This window comes from Pongo pygmaeus, chromosome 22, assembly GCF_028885625.2.
Source record: "Pongo pygmaeus isolate AG05252 chromosome 22, NHGRI_mPonPyg2-v2.0_pri, whole genome shotgun sequence".
NCBI lineage: Eukaryota > Metazoa > Chordata > Mammalia > Primates > Hominidae > Pongo > Pongo pygmaeus.
In genome coordinates, this window is record NC_072395.2 from 52157518 (window position 1) to 52177149 (window position 19632).

At 37.5% G+C, this 19632-nt stretch overlaps 1 protein-coding gene across 5 annotated transcripts in view; it reads right to left on the reverse strand.

The window, feature by feature from the left end:
* BRWD1 (bromodomain and WD repeat domain containing 1) overlaps positions 1–19632 on the reverse strand; it is a 131002-nt gene that overhangs the window by 75839 nt on the left and 35531 nt on the right. For 3 of the 5 annotated variants that reach the window (XM_054468759.2, XM_054468760.2, XM_054468761.2), the window contains 9 exons: positions 18937–19037; positions 17537–17607; positions 16039–16139; positions 14972–15012; positions 13179–13277; positions 9202–9352; positions 8818–8952; positions 3960–4088; positions 3529–3754 (listed from right to left, as the gene is read on the reverse strand). In XM_054468759.2, the coding sequence (XP_054324734.2) occupies positions 3529–3754; positions 3960–4088; positions 8818–8952; positions 9202–9352; positions 13179–13277; positions 14972–15012; positions 16039–16139; positions 17537–17607; positions 18937–19037 (1054 nt within the window). Of the gene's footprint in view, positions 1–3528; positions 3755–3959; positions 4089–8817; positions 8953–9201; positions 9353–10347; positions 10442–10555; positions 11432–13178; positions 13278–14971; positions 15013–16038; positions 16140–17536; positions 17608–18936; positions 19038–19632 lie in introns of those variants that run through there. The other 2 variants (XM_063659884.1, XM_054468762.2) reach the window with 2 other exon arrangements.

The following is a 19632-nucleotide window of genomic DNA, read 5'->3' on the forward strand; positions in this document are numbered from 1 at the left end:
GCATGGTGGCTCACGCCTGTCTGTAAACCCTGCACTTTGAGAGGCTGAGGTGGGAGGATCACCTGAGGTTAGGAGTTCGAGACCAGACTGGCCAGCATGGGGAAACTTCATCTCTACTAAAAATACAAAAATTAGCCTGGTGTGGTGGTGCACACCTGTACTCCCAGCTACTTGGGAAGCTGAGGCAGGGAAACTGCTTGAACCCCAGAGGCGAAGGTTGCAATAAGCCGAGATCACACCAAGGAACTCCAGCCTGGGCAACAGAGCAAGACTGTCTCAAAAAAAAATTTTTTAATTAAATACTGATATGTGTGCGCATGGGGCAGAACTCCACTATTGAGGGGAAAATATAAAAAAGCAGTTGCACAAAAATTTGCAGAGCTCTCACAAGGCAGAAAATAGTTCAAGTTCCCAGGAGCCAGAATACACAGCAGAAGTGCTTTATGTACACTTCCAGTTTTAACACCTAGAATAGTAAAAAGACATGTATTCAAGTGCAGAGCAGTAAAGAATAGTAACTCCTACTATTTTGGTGCCACAATCAAGATTTGTGCTACAGTGCCAGAAGTTTATTTCTACCCACCCGTGATCCATAGTACAAATGTCAACACTGTAAAAAAATAAATACCTCAGTATTGTTATGAAGATGGCTGTGACCCTGCAGACTCCATGAAAGGTTGCAGATACACCTATGGGTCTGCAAACCACATATTGACAATTTCTGCCCTAAAGCAACCATTACATACAAATAAACAGGTATTGCTAATAAGACATTAGTGGAGGTCATATGGAACACACACAAAAAAATCATCAATCCCAAAGAAGAAAAAAAAAGAAAAAGGAAAAAGGCACAAAGAACGAAAAGAATATAGAGGAAACAAATAGGAATACTCTATGTTCGCACCCATACCATATGAACATTTAAGTGTAAATACTCTACACTTAATAGAGTACTTAATACTTAAATCCCAATTAAAAGACAAGTTATCAGATTCGATATATAAAGACACAGATCAGCTGGAAGAATTGATGAAGATATACCATGACAATCCTAACCCAAAACAAGCTGAATTGGCTATATTAATATGAAACAAGACTCTTCAAAAAATATTTTTAGAGATACAGAGACACATTTCATGAGAAAAGAATTATTTCATCCAGAAGACAAGCAATTCAAAATGTGTATGCACCTAATGAATGAGCTTTAAAATAAAGTAAAAACTGAGTAAACTGAAGAAAGAAATGACAAATTCCACGTGACAGTTGGATATTTCAATCAAGATGATAGCCCCAAACTGGAAACAAGCCTTTAACCGTCAGTGAATGCAAAAACAAATGATAATATACCTATCTATTCCATGGGGCATTATCAGCCCCAATGAATAAACAGGAACAAACTACTGATACATGCAACAACACTAATTAATCTCAAAAGCACCACACTAAGTCAAAGAAGCCAGACACAAAAGATTACACTTTGTGGCCAAGCGCAGAGGCTCACGCCTGTAATCCCACCATTTTGCGAGGCCAAGGCAGGCGGATCATGAGGTCAAGAGATCGAGACCATCCTGGCCAACACGGTGAAACCCCATCTCTCCTAAAAATACAAAAATTAGTTGGGTGTGGTGGCACACGCCCGTAGTCCCAGTTACTTAGGAGGCTGAGGCAGGAAAACCACTTGAACCCGGGAGGTGGAGGTTGCAGTGAGCCAAGATCATGCCACTGCACTCCAGCCTGCCGACGGAGCAAGACTCCATCTCAAAAAAAAAAAAAAAAAAAGATTACACTTTGTATATAAAACCCTCTTAAAGGACAAAATTAAAGTGACAGAAAATGTAACACTGATTACAAAGGACTGGGAGAAAGGAGAGGACTGACTCCAAACAGATCCTGGGGACTTTTGTGGGCAGTATAAATGTTTTATATCTTGATTGTGGTGGTAGTTACTTGATTATTTAACATCTGTCAAAACACTTGACAGCCTGGGCAACATGGCAAAACCCCATCTCTACTAAAAATACAAAAATTAGCCAGGTGTGTTGGCACACGCCTACAGTTCCAGCTACTCAGGAGGCTGAGGTAGGAGGATCACTTGACCCTGGGAGGCCAGAGGCTGCAGTCAGTCAAGATCGCACCACTGCACTCCAGCCTGGGCAAACGAGTAAGACCCTGTCTCAAAAAATAAACACACACACACTTGAATTGTACACTTAAAATTGGTGAATTTTGTATATAAAGTACACTTCAATAAAAGTAATAAAAATAACATTTGAAATAGCAACCATATAGTCATCTACATTAGGTTTTAACTTTATATATAGCTGATTTAGTTTCAGTAAATCCTCATCCAAACAAACAAAATAACATTTTTTCTTTGACATCTGTAGAGAAACACTGCCCTGCTATTAACACAAAAAAGAACTTTGCACTTGGCTATGGCTACAACAGAGAAAAGTACAAGACAAACCTGGAACACCCTACATCCAGAAAAGGAAAGAAGTGAGAGTCAAAAGGCTCTGAGAGTCAAACCTAAGGATTATGTGAGTAATATAACCCACTAACCACACCCAGAAGCCCATATTAAAACTTAATAAGCCTCATCAATAAATAAAGGGGTGAGCAATAGACAGTCATATGCAATGATACATATGACGCAATGAGGGAGCAATGATACATATGATGCAATGACGGAACAATGATGAAGTTAGAAAATAACCACTTTGCAGTATTCACAGTAACAACTGATTCAGGCAAAACTCATCAATGGGTCCTAAAACTTGAGAGTAAACTTCGACAATGAACAGGTTATTGACATATCTCCCCACAAATTACTATTAATTACAAAGAGAAAAATACTAAGTTTATAGTGAAGAAACTTGGCAAACACATTAAGTGTTCAAAAACAGCATTACCAGTAATTAGACAAACCACAATCATAAGCATCCTGAAAGAATGCTCTATTAAGACTAGAACATCATTTATGTTGTATTCTGTCAAAAATGCATAACCGGAACCTAATCAAGTAGTAGACAAACCCAGATTGAGGCCTTCTACAAAATTCCTGACCTATAATCTTCAAATACATCAACATCATGAAAGTCAAAAACTGACAACCTGCTCCAGATTAAAGGAAATTAAGGAACTATGACAACTAACTTTCGTATTTCATATGTGGTCTCAAATAAAAATTGGGAGAATTTTAAAAGCTACAAGTAAACATTATTAGAATAACTGGAAACTTTTGGTTACACACTATATAGATTTGATAATAGTATTATTTGAGTGTAAAACATCCTAATCGTCATAAGTGTCTATAGTTATGTAAGAGAATGTCATTCTTATTTAGAGGTAAATGGTACATGAGGCCCAGAAGTTAAATGGTTCAAAACAATACACAGAAAAAATAATAATAAAACAAATATTGCAAAATATTAATAACTGGGGGATCTAGAGGTAAGGAAATTATTTATATTATACTTTAAAATATTTGAGTACACCTTTAAAAAAAAAAAAAAAGACTGCACTTACTTGTTGCCACATAGCCCAGCTGTGGAATCAAATGTTCATCTGCAGAATTTTCTCGGCCTGGTACTAATCTCTGATACTTGGTTGGATGAGGATTTCCATCTACATCTACCAAGAATGGTGGAGGCATAAGATGAGGAGCCTGCTGAGTTTGCTCATCTAAGACATAATTATTAGAATCTCTAATAAGTGGTCGATAGTCAGTATGGAAGAACATCTGATCAGGAATCTAGAAAAATGAAGTTCACAGGATGACATTTTAAGGTTCATGCATATTAAAGGAAACAAATATTAAACAGTTAATTAAAACTAGAAAAACAAGGAAATCAAATCACTCAGCTAAACTGTTTCCAAAACATAGCTCATAACTACGTATTTCCAAAACACAGCTCATAACTATTACTTGCATGCTACAACAAAGTATTAAAAATGACCTTTTCATATGGTTTGCTGCATCCAAAACCAAATATCAGAAGGTGCCCATGAGAATCTGTACAGGCAAAATGCTGTCCATCCTGTGAAAACTTACAGTCAAACACAGCTCCATGTCCTTGTCCTTCAATCTAGGAAACACAAAAGGAAAAAAGTTAGTACCAATTCTATGTAAGTGATTTGCTATGTAAACTTTTTTAATGTGGATAACCTGTGACAATATATCCCTTCTAAAAAAAAAAAAAACAAAAAATCAGATGTTTCAGCCGGGTATGGTGGCTCATACCTGTAATCCTAGCACTTTATGAGGTGGAAGCAGGTGGACTGCCTGAGCACAGGAGATCAAGACTACCCTGGGCAACACGGTGAAACCCTGTCTCTACTAAAAATACAAAAAATTAGCCAGGCGTGGCAGTGTGCATCTGTAGTCCCAGCTACTCGGGAAGCTGAGACACGAGAATAGTTTGAACCCGGGAGGCAGGGGTTGCAGTGAGCCAAGATTGCGCCACTATACTCCACTGCACTCCAGCCTGGGTGACAGAGTGAGACTCTGTAAAATAAAAATAAAAACAAATGTTTCATTGAGCATATACATCAATCACTATTCCCAAAAAATAAAATTCATTTTAGATACAACTAGCCTAGAAAAAAGTCTTCAAAGTTCTTCTAAGCATTAGTTCTCCAAGTGCTCAAATGAAGGCTAACAACCCAATCCAAAGTGAAGGCTTCTTTTACTTCTTATAAACAATTTCATAAATTTTTGTCTTAGTATATAATAAAAGGATAATAAGCTACAAGATGATTAAAGATTAACCAAATTTGGTATTCATGAACTAAAATGAACACTTTTCTAGATTTTAAGGTGGGCTCTACTTCAGCTCATTACTAAGATGACTAAGCACCATGCAAAATTTGGCAATGCTGCCGGGTCTCAAGCATATATATGGAAAAGCCTGCAGCTACAACTACCTCAACAGAGATTTCAGAAAGGATGCTCTAAGTCTATCATGAGTGTAACCATAAATAGATTACTTTTATACTGTTTTATTCTTCCTTTTAAACTGTAAACTATATTAGTTTAATATCATCAATTTATAGTTAAGTTAGTTATTTAGTTAACTCTACAGTGTAGAGCTATGCATATTTGTTGTCTGCACCTTTAACTTTCCAGTAACTAAACGTTATGCGTTCAGTGTTAGAGAAATGAGACATCTACTCAGTAACTGCCAGAACAAACTCACGTCCATGCCCAAATAAGTCACTGTTTCAATAGAGATACTTCACTATTGCTGCACATGAAAAGGATGACAATTAGCAAACATGGAAAAAATAAAGTTACTTGGATATTCAGAGGATTTCTAAATAAGATGTGCATAATTAATTTATATTCTCTTAACATAAAAAGGAAAAAATTGTTTGTGTGTATATATATTTTTTTCCTCCAACTGATCATTAAAACATAAGAACACGGTTTCACCCACATGGTCCTTCTAGGAGCCACCGGTGCCACAGCACAACCTACATATATGCACCACTTTGCATCCCTGGCCTGGGACCTTCAGTCATGGTTAAAGCAGACGCCAGTGGGGAGGGAGTGGCAACATCTCAAAGCTGGAAAGCTGAAGATGGTGGCAGCAACTCTTCCCATCGTACATGTGGACTTAACAGCACCAAAAGCTTTTCTATAAATACTTGCTGAGATGAAAGTATTCTCAAGTGGGCAGACCTATCTAAGCAGAGCAACGGGGACTTGGGGTTTCACTTGTAATTGGAAGCGTCCTATACAATGATTCCTGACAAAACGCAACCTGCAACTGTGTCTGGAGAAAAATGTCACATTAAAGTTTATTATGTATTCATGAAATATTGTTGCTATTAATAACTGACAACCCTAGTTTATCTAGAATTAGGAATTATGAGCCTCTCAGCTGAGCAGTAAAGAAATGTCAGTAAACAAGGCCAATTTTGGCTATGCAACTGGAAATAAAATCATTGTTGCCCACGTGAAATGCTTTTACAGATCATTCTTTGGCATAGAGTTTTTCCGCTTATATTCTGCTTAAAGCCTAAATTAATGTAGTTTTTTGTTTTGAGGAGTTAAATTCAGGACGCAACATTATTACTGAGTTTGAAAGGATAGTTAAGGTAATGGATGTATCCCATGGATTTTAAAACGATAGAAAAATTGTCCAAGAATGCTTAGTTCTTTTCCCAATAATTTGAATACGTAGAAACGCAGCTTTGAGAGATGCCCAATTGTGTATTTGTACTTCGGTCATACTATTTAAAATGTTTTAGAATGCATTTAATCAAAGGTCTAAGAACCTGAGAATCAAAGGTCTAAGAATGCATCAGCATCAACAGGATGCTACTACACTGCCTCTAAAATACATCACACAGGCCGGGTGCAGTGCCTCACGCCTGTAATCCCAGCACTTTGGGAGGCCGAGGTGGGCGGATCACAAGGTCAGGAGATCAAGACCATCCTGGCTAACACGGTGAAACCCCATCTCTACTAAAAATACAAAAACAAAATTAGCCGGGCGTGGTGGCAGGCACCTGTAATCCCAGCTACTTGAGAGGCTGAGGCAGGAGAATGGCGTGAACCCAGGAGGCGGAGCTTGCAGTGAGCTGAGATCACACCACTGTACTCCAGCCTGGGCGACAGTGCAAGACGCTGTCTCAAACAAAACAAAACAAAAAATTACTTTGAATTATAACAGTATAAACTGAAGAGTAAATTCACGAAATGTCTCAAACATATAAAGCCTTAACAATGTTAAAACCCTTTTACACAATAATTCCTTCAGAATTTATCTTAGGGAAATAATCATGTACTAGGCTATTCAAAGTGTTATTGTCATACGTATTTTAGAAACCACTTAAGTACTCAACAATAGAAATTAATTGTGTAAAAGTTAACTTTCTTCTCAGACAGGCTGAATTTATACTCAAAAATGTATCTGTAAATTCTTTAAAAGTAAAAATTTCAAAAAAAGGTTTTTACATGAAATAAGATTACAAAACTATGTGCAAGCACATTTACCCATGTAACCAACCTACACATCCTGCACACAGCAGGTAGTCCCTGAACTTAAAAGCTGGAGGAGGAAAAAAAAATATCACTGTGTGCAAAGATGTCAATAAATATGGAAGGAATGATGCCATTGGAGAATCTTCAATGGATCCAATACTTGTGGGTAAAAATTTAATGAGAAACAGGATATTTAGATTAGTCTCAAAAGAGCTACTAGAAAAATCAGTTTAATAATTATATTGGGAGGCCGAGGCGGGTGATCACCTGAAGTCAGGAGTTCGAGACCAGCCTGGCCAAGATGGTAAAACCCCATCTCTAGTAAAAATACAAAAAATTAGCTGGATGTGATGTCAGGTGCCTGTAATCCCAGCTACTCGGGAGGCTGAGGCAGGAGAATCACTTGAACCCAGGAGGCGGAGGTTGCAGTGACCCCAGATCATGCCATTGATTGAACTCCAGCCTGGGCAACAAGAGCGAAACTCCATCTCCAAAAAAAAAAAAAAAAAAAATTATCACCATAGTAAGGGGACAAATAAATATCATGTGCCTCCTAATATGATTCATGAAGGACACAATATCATTTATGTTTTATTTCATTTAAAAAACTATAACAATCTAATCATGAAAAAATATCAGACAAAACTGAGGACACTCTGTAACAATACTTGCTAATATTCAACAAAAGTTAAAGGCCAAGAAAGAGGAAAAAGAAAAAAGGCTGAGAGGGGCTGGTGACAATTAAAGAAAACTAGAGGCTGGGCACAGTGACTCACGCCTGTAATCCCAACACTTTGGGAGGCCAAGGCAGATGGATCATGAGATCAGGAGATGGAGACCATCCTGGCTAACACGGTGAAACCCTGTCTCTACTAAAAAATACAAAAAAATTAGCCGGGTTTGGTGGCGGGTGCCTGTAGTTCCAGTTACTTGGGAGGCTGAGGCAGGAGAATGGCGTGAACCCGGGAGGAGGAGCTTGCAGTGAGTTGAGATTGTGCCACTGCACTCCAGCCTGGGCAACAAAGCGAGACTCCATCTCAAAAAGAAAAAAAAAAAGAAAAGAAAACTAGAAAGATACAACCACTTAAACACAATGCATGAGCTTGAACTGGATTCTGGTCCACGGAGCAAAATATATCTAAAAAGATGTTACTATAGACCTGACTAGATAATGCTATTTTTTTTAAGAATACACCTGTGCAAAAAGAAAAAAGGCCGGGAAAACCTAATGATGTTTGGTCTCTAGATCAACCATCTTGGGATTTTTTTTTTAAGAGAGTGTCTCACTACATTGCCCAGGCTGGTCTTGAACTCCTGGGCTCAAGCGATCCTCCCGTCTCAGCCTCCCAAAGTGCTAGGAGTTCAGAGCCACCACACCCAGCCCAAGGTTACTGAAAATCCAGTAATCAAGTACTGTAATATTTGGTTAATACTGAATATTAATAATGTCATTTTATTATTTTATTGTTACTATTTTTATATTTCTATTTGTTATCAAATATTTCAATTTGTTATCAAATATTTCAATAAATTCAAGTAGTGAAAAAGTTTTTATAATTGCCATACTTTTACCAGTTTAAACACACAGGCACACAAAATGCTAAACAGGTAACTTAAAAATGTCTCCCTCATATAAATCAGTCATACAGAGAATTTCATGTATGTATGTATATACATGTAGCTGTCTAATATTCAGCAGGCTTTGAATATACTGATTTGTAAAAACAAACTGCCAAAACAAGCAGATCAATTTCTGGCTAAGCCTTATAACCCAAATACTCTAAACAAATTCAAGCATGTATCAAGGTACATCTCACTTCACTTACCATATTAAAATAATGTTTCATCTTGGTACCTTTTGTAATATCCCATATAAATATGCTGCCATCGTGTCCTGCAGATAACATAATTCTGGAATCAAAGGGATGTGTCTCCAGAACAAATACTTCATCAGCATGTCCCTTTATTTAACAAAGTCATAACATTAAAGAGGGTTTACAAGTTACAAATTGAAAATTTAAAAATACATATTGTTACAGCATATACTTTAAAAAATGTATTAGACCATAATTTATAATTATAAAAATTTCTAATTATTTCATAGTTTACATGAAAGAAACAACTTGTTCAGTATATTATTTTTATAGCTTCAAAATTACAATCATATTTCAAAAAATCTCATTTGTTACACTGTACCAGAAATTACCTACCATTAAGTTATGAAGCAGTTGTCCAGTGTAAGAATTCCACACTTTGAGGACATGATCATTCACAGCTGTGACAACAATGCTATCATTTTGATTCCAAGCTATCATTGTTACTTTAGGTTTCATAAACCTTTCCTCTTCGGAAGATAAGTCCCTAACAAAAAAATACACAACATGTAAACTTATTTAGATGGTTGGCTATACAATGTATACAATCTCTCATCAATACAAAAATAAAGAAATCCAACCCATGTGCCTATCTTATTAACCCTACAGTGAGTTCATCACAGCTGACCCAGAACAGATTGTCTAGAAACAGGTGAGGGCAAAACCTGAAGAAGGGAGGGATAATTTAGAAACAGTACAGAGACTGAATAAGGGCAGATTTTAGGACACCATTACTGCTTATGAAAGCAATGCTTTTTCTCCCTACTTCTTTCCTATTATTTCCTTCCTCTGAATACAAACCTATTGCTAACACTTACTTTCAACTGTTTCTCTCCATAGAAGACAAAAAAATTTTAGGAACACAAAAATAAGGTAATTCATATTCATATCCCCAATGTTTAGAAAAATAACTGGCACACAGATATTCAATCTGAACTGTAAATGGGACTACTCTCATCTCTTTATACAACTTTCCTACAGTCTACTCCTACAGGCCCCTTGGCAAGAATGGTCTTGGATACACATGCCTGGAATGTTTTTCATCCATTATAAAAGTGTTATGGAGGGCCAGGCACGGTGGCTCACACCTGTAATCCCAGCATCTTGGGAGACCGAGGCAGGCAGATCACGAGGTCAGCAGTTTGAGACCAGCCTGGCCAACATGGTGAAACCCCATCTCTACTAAAAATAGAAAAATTAGCCAGGTGTGGTGGCACACACCTGTATTTCCAGCTACTCAGAAGGCTGAGGCAGGAGAATCATTGGAACCTGGGAGACAGTCTGCAGTGAGCCAAGACCGCACCATTGCACTCCAGCCTGGGTGACAGAGCAAGACTATGTTCTCAAAAAATAAAAAAGTGATATGCAAAGGGTCTCTGCATTACAGTAGTCAACAGTGGGGTAGGGAAGGCCTAATGGTTCTGAAATAATAGAATACGTTTTAAGAAATTACAAGCATCGGCCAGGCGTGGTGGCTCACACCTGTAATCCCAGCATTTTGAGAGGCCGAGGCAGGTGGATAACGACGTCAGGAGATCGAGACCATCCTGGCTAACACGGTGAAACCTCATCTCTACTAAAAATACAAAAAAAAGCAAAATTAGCCAGGCATGGTGGTGGGCACCTGTAGTCCCTACTACTCGGGAGGCTTAGGCAGGAGGACAGCATGAACCCAGCAGGCGGAACTTACAGTGAGCCAAGATCACACCACTGCACTCCAGCCTGGGCAACAGAGCGAGACTCCGTCTCAAAAAAAAAAAGAAAAGAAAAGAAATTACAAGCATCTAACATGTTTTAATTAACAAAGGCCAGGCACGGTGGCTCATGCCTATAATCCCAGCACTTTTGAGAGGCCAAGGTGGGCAGATCACCTGAGGTCAGGAGTTTCAGACCAACCTGGCCAACAGGGTGAAATCATGCCTCTACAAAAAATACAAAAATTAGCTGGGCGTAGTGACGGGCTCCTGTAATCCCAGCTACTTGGGAGGCTGAGGAAGGAGAATCGCTTGAACCCGGGAGGCGGAGGTTGCAATGAGCTGAGACCGTGCCACTCCATCTCAAAAAAAAAAAAAAAAAAAGAATACAGCTATAATATAGAATGAGTGTTATAAAACAGCTATGTAACTAAAAAAAAAAAAAACACAGAAGAGAGAATAATTCTAACTTGATTGGTATTGGGGGTAGAATAATATTAAGAAGTAAAATGGAGGCCGGGCGCGGTGGCTCACGCCTGTAATCCCAGCACTTTGGGAGGCCAAGGCAGGTGGATCACGAGGCCAGGAGATTAAGACCACCCTGGCGAACATGGTGAAACCCCGTCTCTACTAAAAATACAAAAAAACTAGCCAAGCGTGTGGTGGGCGCCTGTGGTCTCAGCTACTCGTGAGGCTGAGGCAGGAGAATGGCATGAGCCCAGGAGGCGGGGCTTGCAGTGAGCAGAGATCGCACCACTGCACTCCAGCCTGGGCGACAGAGCAAGACTCTGTCTCAAAAAAAAAAAAAAAGTAAAATGGAATAAAGGCAAAGACTCCATTCTTCACTTTAAACTAAAAGGCTTTCGAAGTAATAACATTGCTTTTTTTTTTTTTTTTTTTGAGGCGGAGTCTAGCTCTGTCGCCCAGGCTGGGGTGTAGTGGCTCCATCTAGGCTCACTGAAACCTCTGTCTCCTGGGTTCAACTGATTCTCCTGCTTTAGCCTCCCGAGTAGCTGGGATTACAGGCACATGCCACCATATCCAGCTAATTTTTGTATTTTTTTTTAGTAGAGGCAGGGTTTCACCATGTTGGCCAGGCTAGTCTCGATATCCTGACCTCAGGTGATCCGCCTGCCTTGACCTCCCCAAGTGCTGGGAATACAGGCATGAGCCACCATGCCCAGCCACAAATTAATAACTTTGAATTTACTAACAGATATGTTCCATTTCATCAAGTTGATTCGCCAATATTAGAACACTAAAACAGATCAATCAATTCTTAGATACAGAAGACTCTGTTTTTCAAGATTTTAAAGCAAGAAAACTTAAGATGAGAAGATATTTTCTCATGAAGAAAATTATAGGAAAAGTCCCCTTCATGGATGGTGTCAGCAAGAAAACTAAACAGTTTTCAGTCTCATTTAAAAATTTTCATTCAAGTTTTGACACTTTCTATTTTCCTTAATAAAACAATAATAGGTTAAACTGACTTTAAATTATCTTCACCCCCATTCCCTTTATTTCAACTAATCAAGGATTGACAGTATTCACTTTCATACTGAGATGTAACATTTTTATATATAATAAAGATTTTTTAATTTGTTTATGAACAAGGGTCATCAAATTTCCAGTATATATGCTTTTCATTCTCTATCACAGATAATTCCACAAAAAACAAGAAGATCAAATTTATTTTGAAAATGCAATACAATTCTTTCAGCTACAGCAGAGAATATAAGTCAATTTCTGTTGTTAAAAACAAAGCATTTGGGAGGCAGAGGCGAGAGGATCACTTGAGCCCAGGAGTTCAAGACGAGCCTGAACAATAGTCTTTACAAAAAATAAACATAAAAATTAGCCAGGCATGGTGGCTCATGCTCATAGTCCCAGCTACTTGGAAGGCTGAGATGGGGGAACTGCCTGAGGCCAGGATGTCAAGGCTGAAGTGAGCCACGATCATACCCCTGGCGCTCCAGCCTGGGCGACGGAGTGAGACCCTAAAAAAATTTTTTTTAATAAAAATAAAGCAGACATGATTTCCAAAAGACAAAATGTGGAAACATTTCTCAGAAAAACTGATATGAAAAAGTGCAAAGTTAAAATTAGGAAACAAACTCTAAAGTAAAATCTATGACTTTTATTTTTAGACAGAGTCTCGCTCTGTCGCCCAGGCTGGAGCTCAATTTTCTTTTTTAACCTTAACAATAAAGTAAGTTTGCTTACCCTATTTCCCAGCCTTGGCTCTAAGCTACTTTTAAATTTTTTCAAAAATCCTATCCACAGAAAAGTATAATTTCCACTCTTAACGTACTTCAGTTAATTTTATCTTTTTTACTTGCGGAAGCTTTTAAATGCAACATCTAAGGAGGTCAATGCTTTGAGCCATAGAAAAAGTACATGTTTTTCTTTGCTACACAATGTAAGGATAAATTTATCTGGATGTCTCTGTTCACCTGATATGCAGTAGGCAGCTATTCACTTATACCACAGCTCTTCATAATAGAAGGTAGCTAAAATCCCCTCAACAAAATAACCACTGAGAGACACAGAGAGCAAGAGAGACAGAGAGAGACAGATCGAACACCTATGATGCACCTACTTCTAACAATCTCAACTTACCCTGAGATTCTGGTAGCCATATCCAATAAAATGCTCCTCCATTCTAACTGCTCAAATCTCCAAATCCGTGCTGTTCCATCTCTGCTACCACTTAGGAACCTTAAAACATTCAGAACAGGATCTTACTATATTCACACACTTTCCAACAAGGGCTACAATTAAAATCACATGCAAAAAAAGAATGTAGTGTAGCTGTCCAGACAAAAGGAAAATCCACAGGTGTTAATTCAAAAGACAGGTATTTAGAGCGTATCTGGATGGGAAAAAAAATTTGGTTTGCTATGATTTGCCCGGCCCTATGAAATAAAACACACCTCAAACTCAATCAATAGCTTTTCAAACAGATTAAGTTTTGAGAATACAATGTATAAGAATGCTGAGAAGAGGCCACGCGCAGTGGCTCACGTCTGTAATCCCAGCACTTTGGGAGGCCGAGGTGGGTGGATCACCAGGTCAGGAGTTCGAGACCAGCCTGACCAACATAGTGAAACCCCGTCTCTACTAAAAACACAAAAATTAGCCAGGTGTGGTGGCACATGCCTGTAATCCCAGCTACTCAGGAGGCTAAGACAGGAGAATCGCTTGAACCCAGGAGGCGGAGGTTGCAGTGCAGTGAGCCGAGGCTGCACCACTGCACTCCAGCCTAGACAACAGAGCTAGACTCCGTCTCAAAAAAAAATAAATAAGAATGCCAAGGAGAAAAAAAAAAAACAGAAAAAAGTTTTGAAGTATAGGAAAATAAGAGCAATAGCTCCATTTTAAACATCTTATTTGTTAATTCAAATTAATTCATGTTGGACACTGTGTAAAAATAAATCAATCTATTAACAAATTAAGTTCTCAACAATTAGTTTAGCAAAGGTACCTGACACACAATGGAGGCAAAGAAGGAGTATATGATTTAAGTAATAATTTCTTTGCAGGATATATCACAGTGGTTTCTTAGAAAAGTTTTTTTTAACTACCCAAACAAGAAATTTCATGATCCTTACACATAATTTTTTCAGTAAATCAGACATCTAGCCAAAGAAAAACTACTTTTGGTCACTAGAAGCTGGCAGAAACTACAATTCTAAAAACTTACATTTCATGCGTTCTTCCCCCAACCCCTGCCCTAGACACTTTTCATTCAATTAATACATTTACTAATAAATGCCTGCAATATACAAAGTGACAGTGACTCCAGTTAATTATATATTATTTCAAAACTTCTGAGTAGATTTCAGATATTCTGACTACAGAAAAATGCTAAGTATGTGAAGTGGCAGAGATGCTTATTGGCTTGATTTAATCATCCCACAATGTAAATATATATTAAAACACCAGTGTACTTACTCCATAAACACAGACAATTATTAGTCAACTAAAAATAAAAAATAATGGCCGAGCATGGTGGCTCACGCCTGTAATCCCAGCACTTTAGGAGGGCGAGGCGGGCGGATCACCTGAAGTCGGGAGTTTGAGATCAGACTGACCAACATGGAGAAACCCCGTTTCTACTAAAAATACAAGGTTAGCCAGGCATGGTGGCAGGCACCTGTAATCCCAGCTACTCAGGAGGCTGAGGTAGAAGATTAACTTGAACCCAAGAGGTGGAGGTTGCAGTGAGCCAAGATTGTGCCACTGCACTTCAGCCTGGGCAACGAGAGCGAAACTCCATCTCAAAAAATAAATAAATAAAAAATCATAATAATATAAAGGGAAAAAATATATACAAAATGACAGGTTAGCTATACTAATATGTAGCACATTATATTTGCCTAATAACACACACACACACAAAACACACTTACCGATCACCATTGTTACAAAATTGGATACTATCTACTTTATCCTAAAGGGGGGAAAAGGACAAATACAAAAATGATCATCTACATGGTTTGTAAATTTGAAAAAATGAAGTTTTAATGCTAGAAGCCTATTTGCTTTAACAAGCAAAATTTGCACTTGTGTTGCTTAGCCCTGTCATTCAACATGTTTTATAATTTTAAGTGAAGACTAACTACAAACCTAACAAGACCACTAAAATACAGCTTTCATTTCAAAGAAAGGCACATCTAACAGGAAAAAAAGCCTTGCTTCTAAACTTAAAGCAGTATTTATAATTACATCTGTTTAAAATGACTTATATGGAAATGTGTGGAAAGTGCTCAAAATATAGGCTTTAAAGTAGCTAAAAACAAAGCATTTTCAATTGTTGTTTTAAGTTATTTAAATCTGTATTTATCAAATAACCTCTGGATATGGACTGGCTTCCCAAAAGCTTCAAATAAAAGAAAAGATGACCTGACCCTGACCAGTACTTCAGAACACTGACAGTTTTCTATCTTACTGTGCATTATTAAAACCACATTCTAATTTCATGGGCTTGGTTAGATAAACAGGCCCACTTAAAATTAACCCACCCAGATCAACTGTCATAATCAAGATTTTGAACATAAAGCTAAAATAACCACCGTAAAATATTAGGCCTCTCAAGCGCTAATGTGAGTTGCCAATGACACACCTCCCCTTTAAATATAATTCCTTGTATGCTTAAATTAAAATTAGAACAGAATTAACAAAAACTATATTGTACCTAGACATTTTCATTTTTATAAATATACAAGCATCTCTAACAATATTTTAACTGTCAAATTCAGCAAAAATTTAAGATAACATTCACAAGCAATGACTTATCTCAGAAATGCAACTATGATTTAATATTTTAAAACTTAATACCATCAAAAAGTTATGACAGTTCATTTGTTCAACAGAAAAAAAATTAAAAATAAAAGTTAGAGCCAATAACAAGCCCCTTAGCAATAACAGGAATAGTATTAACAATTAATCTAAAGGATTTTAAAATGTGGATGCTTACAGTGTGGCTTTCAAGTTCTGCGATTTTTTCGGGTGCTTCAAAACCCAAAAAATACATTCTGATTACATGATCAGTACTACCTGTGGCTAAAAACATACCACCTGAAATAAAAATGGTAAGGTTTAAACATCCAGTTTATAACAAATACATGAACAAATCAAATTTCCATATTAAAATATAAAAAAGATCATTTACTCTAAAACTAGGTTTATCTCAACAGTTGCATTTTCTGACTCACTATATAGAGCTTATAAAACTGTATTTGTAGCTTTAAAAAACAAAATTAATTCAATCTGGAAACATTCACAATCTCCTCCCGTTTGTTTTTTTGTGTTTTTTTTGAGACAGAGTTTCGCTCTGTCGCCCAGTCTGGAGCCCAATGGTGTGATCTCGGCTCACTGCAACTTCTACCTCCCAGGTTCAAGTAATTCTACTGCCTCAGCCTGCTAAGTAGCTGGGACTACAGGGGCACACCAGCACGCCCAGCTAATTTTTTGTATTTTTAGTAGAGATGGGGTCTCACCATGTTGGTCAGGATGGTCTCGAACTCCTGACCTCAGGTGATCCACCCGCCTCAGCCTCCTAAAGTATTGGGATTACAGGCGTGAGCCAGCTGGTGGGGCGGGGAACATGGTCTCAGTCTGTCGCCCAGGTTGGAGTGCAGTGGTGTGATCATGGCTCGCTGCAGCAACCTCCTGGACACAAGCAATACTCCCACCTAGTCTCCTGAGTAGCTGGGACTACAGGTGTGCACCATGCCCAGGTAACTTTTGTTTTTTGTTTTTTTAGAGATGGGTTCTCCCTATGTTGCCAGGGCCGGGCTCGAATTTCTGGGCTGAAGCAATCCTCCCATCTCGGCCTCCCAAAGGACTGGGATTACAGGCATTGAGTCACTGTGCCTGGCCTCCCCATCTGTATTATTAAGGGCGGCAATATAATGCCAATTAAGCACCAGTGCTCTAAAAATATTTTTAAGAAAAGAAGTTCTGCTTTCTAAACAATTTTACATACCTAACCCTAGCTTGTTCAAGTTTTCAGATTTTATGAGGGAAAAGTCTTTGACCTATCCTAAAAAAGAGAAAGGTTACCACACAAGTTCACTGTACAAAAAATGAAAAAGAATAATTTCACCAAGATATTATGTGTGAGAAATAAATTTAAACTATCAAACATACTCAGTTTAGCCTATTCGAAGAAAATCACAACTTTAGATTATCATACACATAGGACTGGCATAGGAATCACTTGTGTGGACACCTCAAGCCTCCCTTTTACCAGCCATCTCTTATATCACTGATTACTACCAGAAATCAGAGAAAGGCAGAATGGAGGACTGGAAGAACAAGGCTAACAAAATGAACATCATAAATTGAACCTAATGAAATAAACATCAGAAATCATTTACCACGTATCTAATAAAAGTTCTTAGCAATCAAGTGGTCATTTAATAAATGTTTAAAAAAAAAAAAACTAAGAAAAAATGTGAAGAAGTTCTTACCAACACTAAAAGAAGAACAAAGCATTTGAACGCCTGGCCTAGGCTTTTCAGTGAACTTCAGGGGACGTGGGCTTTAAAAGAAGAAGATGCTGCTTTAAAATAGATTATTTTACCACATTAACACAGCTTAATATATTAGTTTTAATCTAGCATATTTAAATATTATAATTTTTTAAGAGACAGGGTCGCCCAGACTAGACACAAACTCTTGGGCTCAAGGGACCCTCCAGCCTCAGCCTCCCTAGTGGCTGGGGACCACAGGGGCACAACACCCAGCTATAATCTTATTTCTATAATACTTTATTGTATATCAAATATTTCCACAGATTTCCATGTATTTTTACAAAATAGAAAAAGATCAAATTAATCATATTTCCTTTAACCCAATACACCCAAAATATCAACATGTAATCCAAATTAATAAAATTATAAGATACTTTCATACTCTTTCATATTAAGTCTTTGAAATTTTCCAGTGTGTATTTGAGACTCAAAATATATCTCAATTTGACAACTCATTTTTTAACAAAAATATTTTATCTATATTTGGATTTCCCAAAACTCACTGAAAATTTCACATACTCAAGTTATTCAAGACATGCTTAATTTTCTAACAGGCCAGGCGTGGTGGCTCACGCCTGTGATCCCAGTACTTTGGGAGGCCAAGGCAGGTGGATTACCTGAGGTCAGGAGTTTGAGACTAGCCTGGCCAACCTGGTGAAACTCTGTCTCTACTAAAAATACAAAAAATTAGCTGGGTGTGGTGGCGGGCATCTGTAATCCCAGCTACTCAGGAGGCTGAGGCAGGAGAATCACTTGAACCCAGGAGGCAGAGGCTGCAGTGAGCCGAGATCACGCCATCACACTCCAGTCTGGGCAACAAGAGCAAAACTCCGTCTCAAATAAAAAAAAGAAAAAAAAAGAAAACAAAAACAAAAGGAAAAAAATTTTTAATACATTAATCAATTGTAAGTTTTAAATTTAAATTATCAATTCAGTTCCTCAATTGCACTAGCCACATTTAAAGTGCTCAATGATCATGTATGGCTAGTGACTACTGTATTAGACAGCACAGGTATACAATACAGGTCTTATGACTCTCAAATGTTCCTGCCTGAATTTCCAATTATACACTTATTATTTTAAATGCCTTACTTTGTCTTTACAAAAATGTGCTAAGATAGAAAAGCTATGCTTCTTTTACAAATCCAGCTATCTATATAATTATAAACAGGAAATAGTCAATATGGCACATATGCTATATATAATAAAAATTAAGTTCAAAGGTAAAAAAAGCAACAATAATACACAATTTCTCTTAACAATCAAACTTCATTTCATTAGACTAAACTGTAACTACATTAAAGAAGAAAACTTGTTACATCATTAAAGCCACTTACCTAAATTTTAAGGATTCTAAATCCCATTGCCAAAAGCAAACTGTCCCATCAGCGCCAGTGGAAACCATATATCTTTGAAAGCCTTTGGCCATCGGGCTAAACTAAAAAGTAAAACATATACAGTTTCAGTTTCCAGAACTTCTACTTAAGTTACAGTTTAACAGTCTTGCAAACTTAACTTCAATTGACACTTTCAGGAAATAAAACACATGAAATCCAAAATATAGGTAATACTACCGAAGTGAAAAAATTATAACCTCTCCACATTCATTTATATGTAATATGATCTCAATAAGCCTATTTTCAGAATAAACAAGACTGGCCAGAAAAACTTTAACAAGGTGGAGATCTAGTCCTACTAGATATTAAAGCATATCACAGAGCGTTAATAATTAAAACGATCAGACAAAACAGGGTACAGAATGACCAATGGAAAAAATAAAATCCAAAACTAGACCCTATTCAACCTGGGAAAGCTGACTGAAAAACTGGAAGGAAAAATGGGGGAAAACATGAATCCTAATGTAAGACTTAAGTAGAATTAAGGTATTATCTCAAATCTGTTGGGCAAACAATGGATCACTGCATAAATGGTATTACAATTGTGCAGTGGAAAAAAACTAAATCCATTCTTCAGACTGTACATCAGGATACATCCGAAAGGATCAATAATTTAAATATTTTAAAAACAAAACC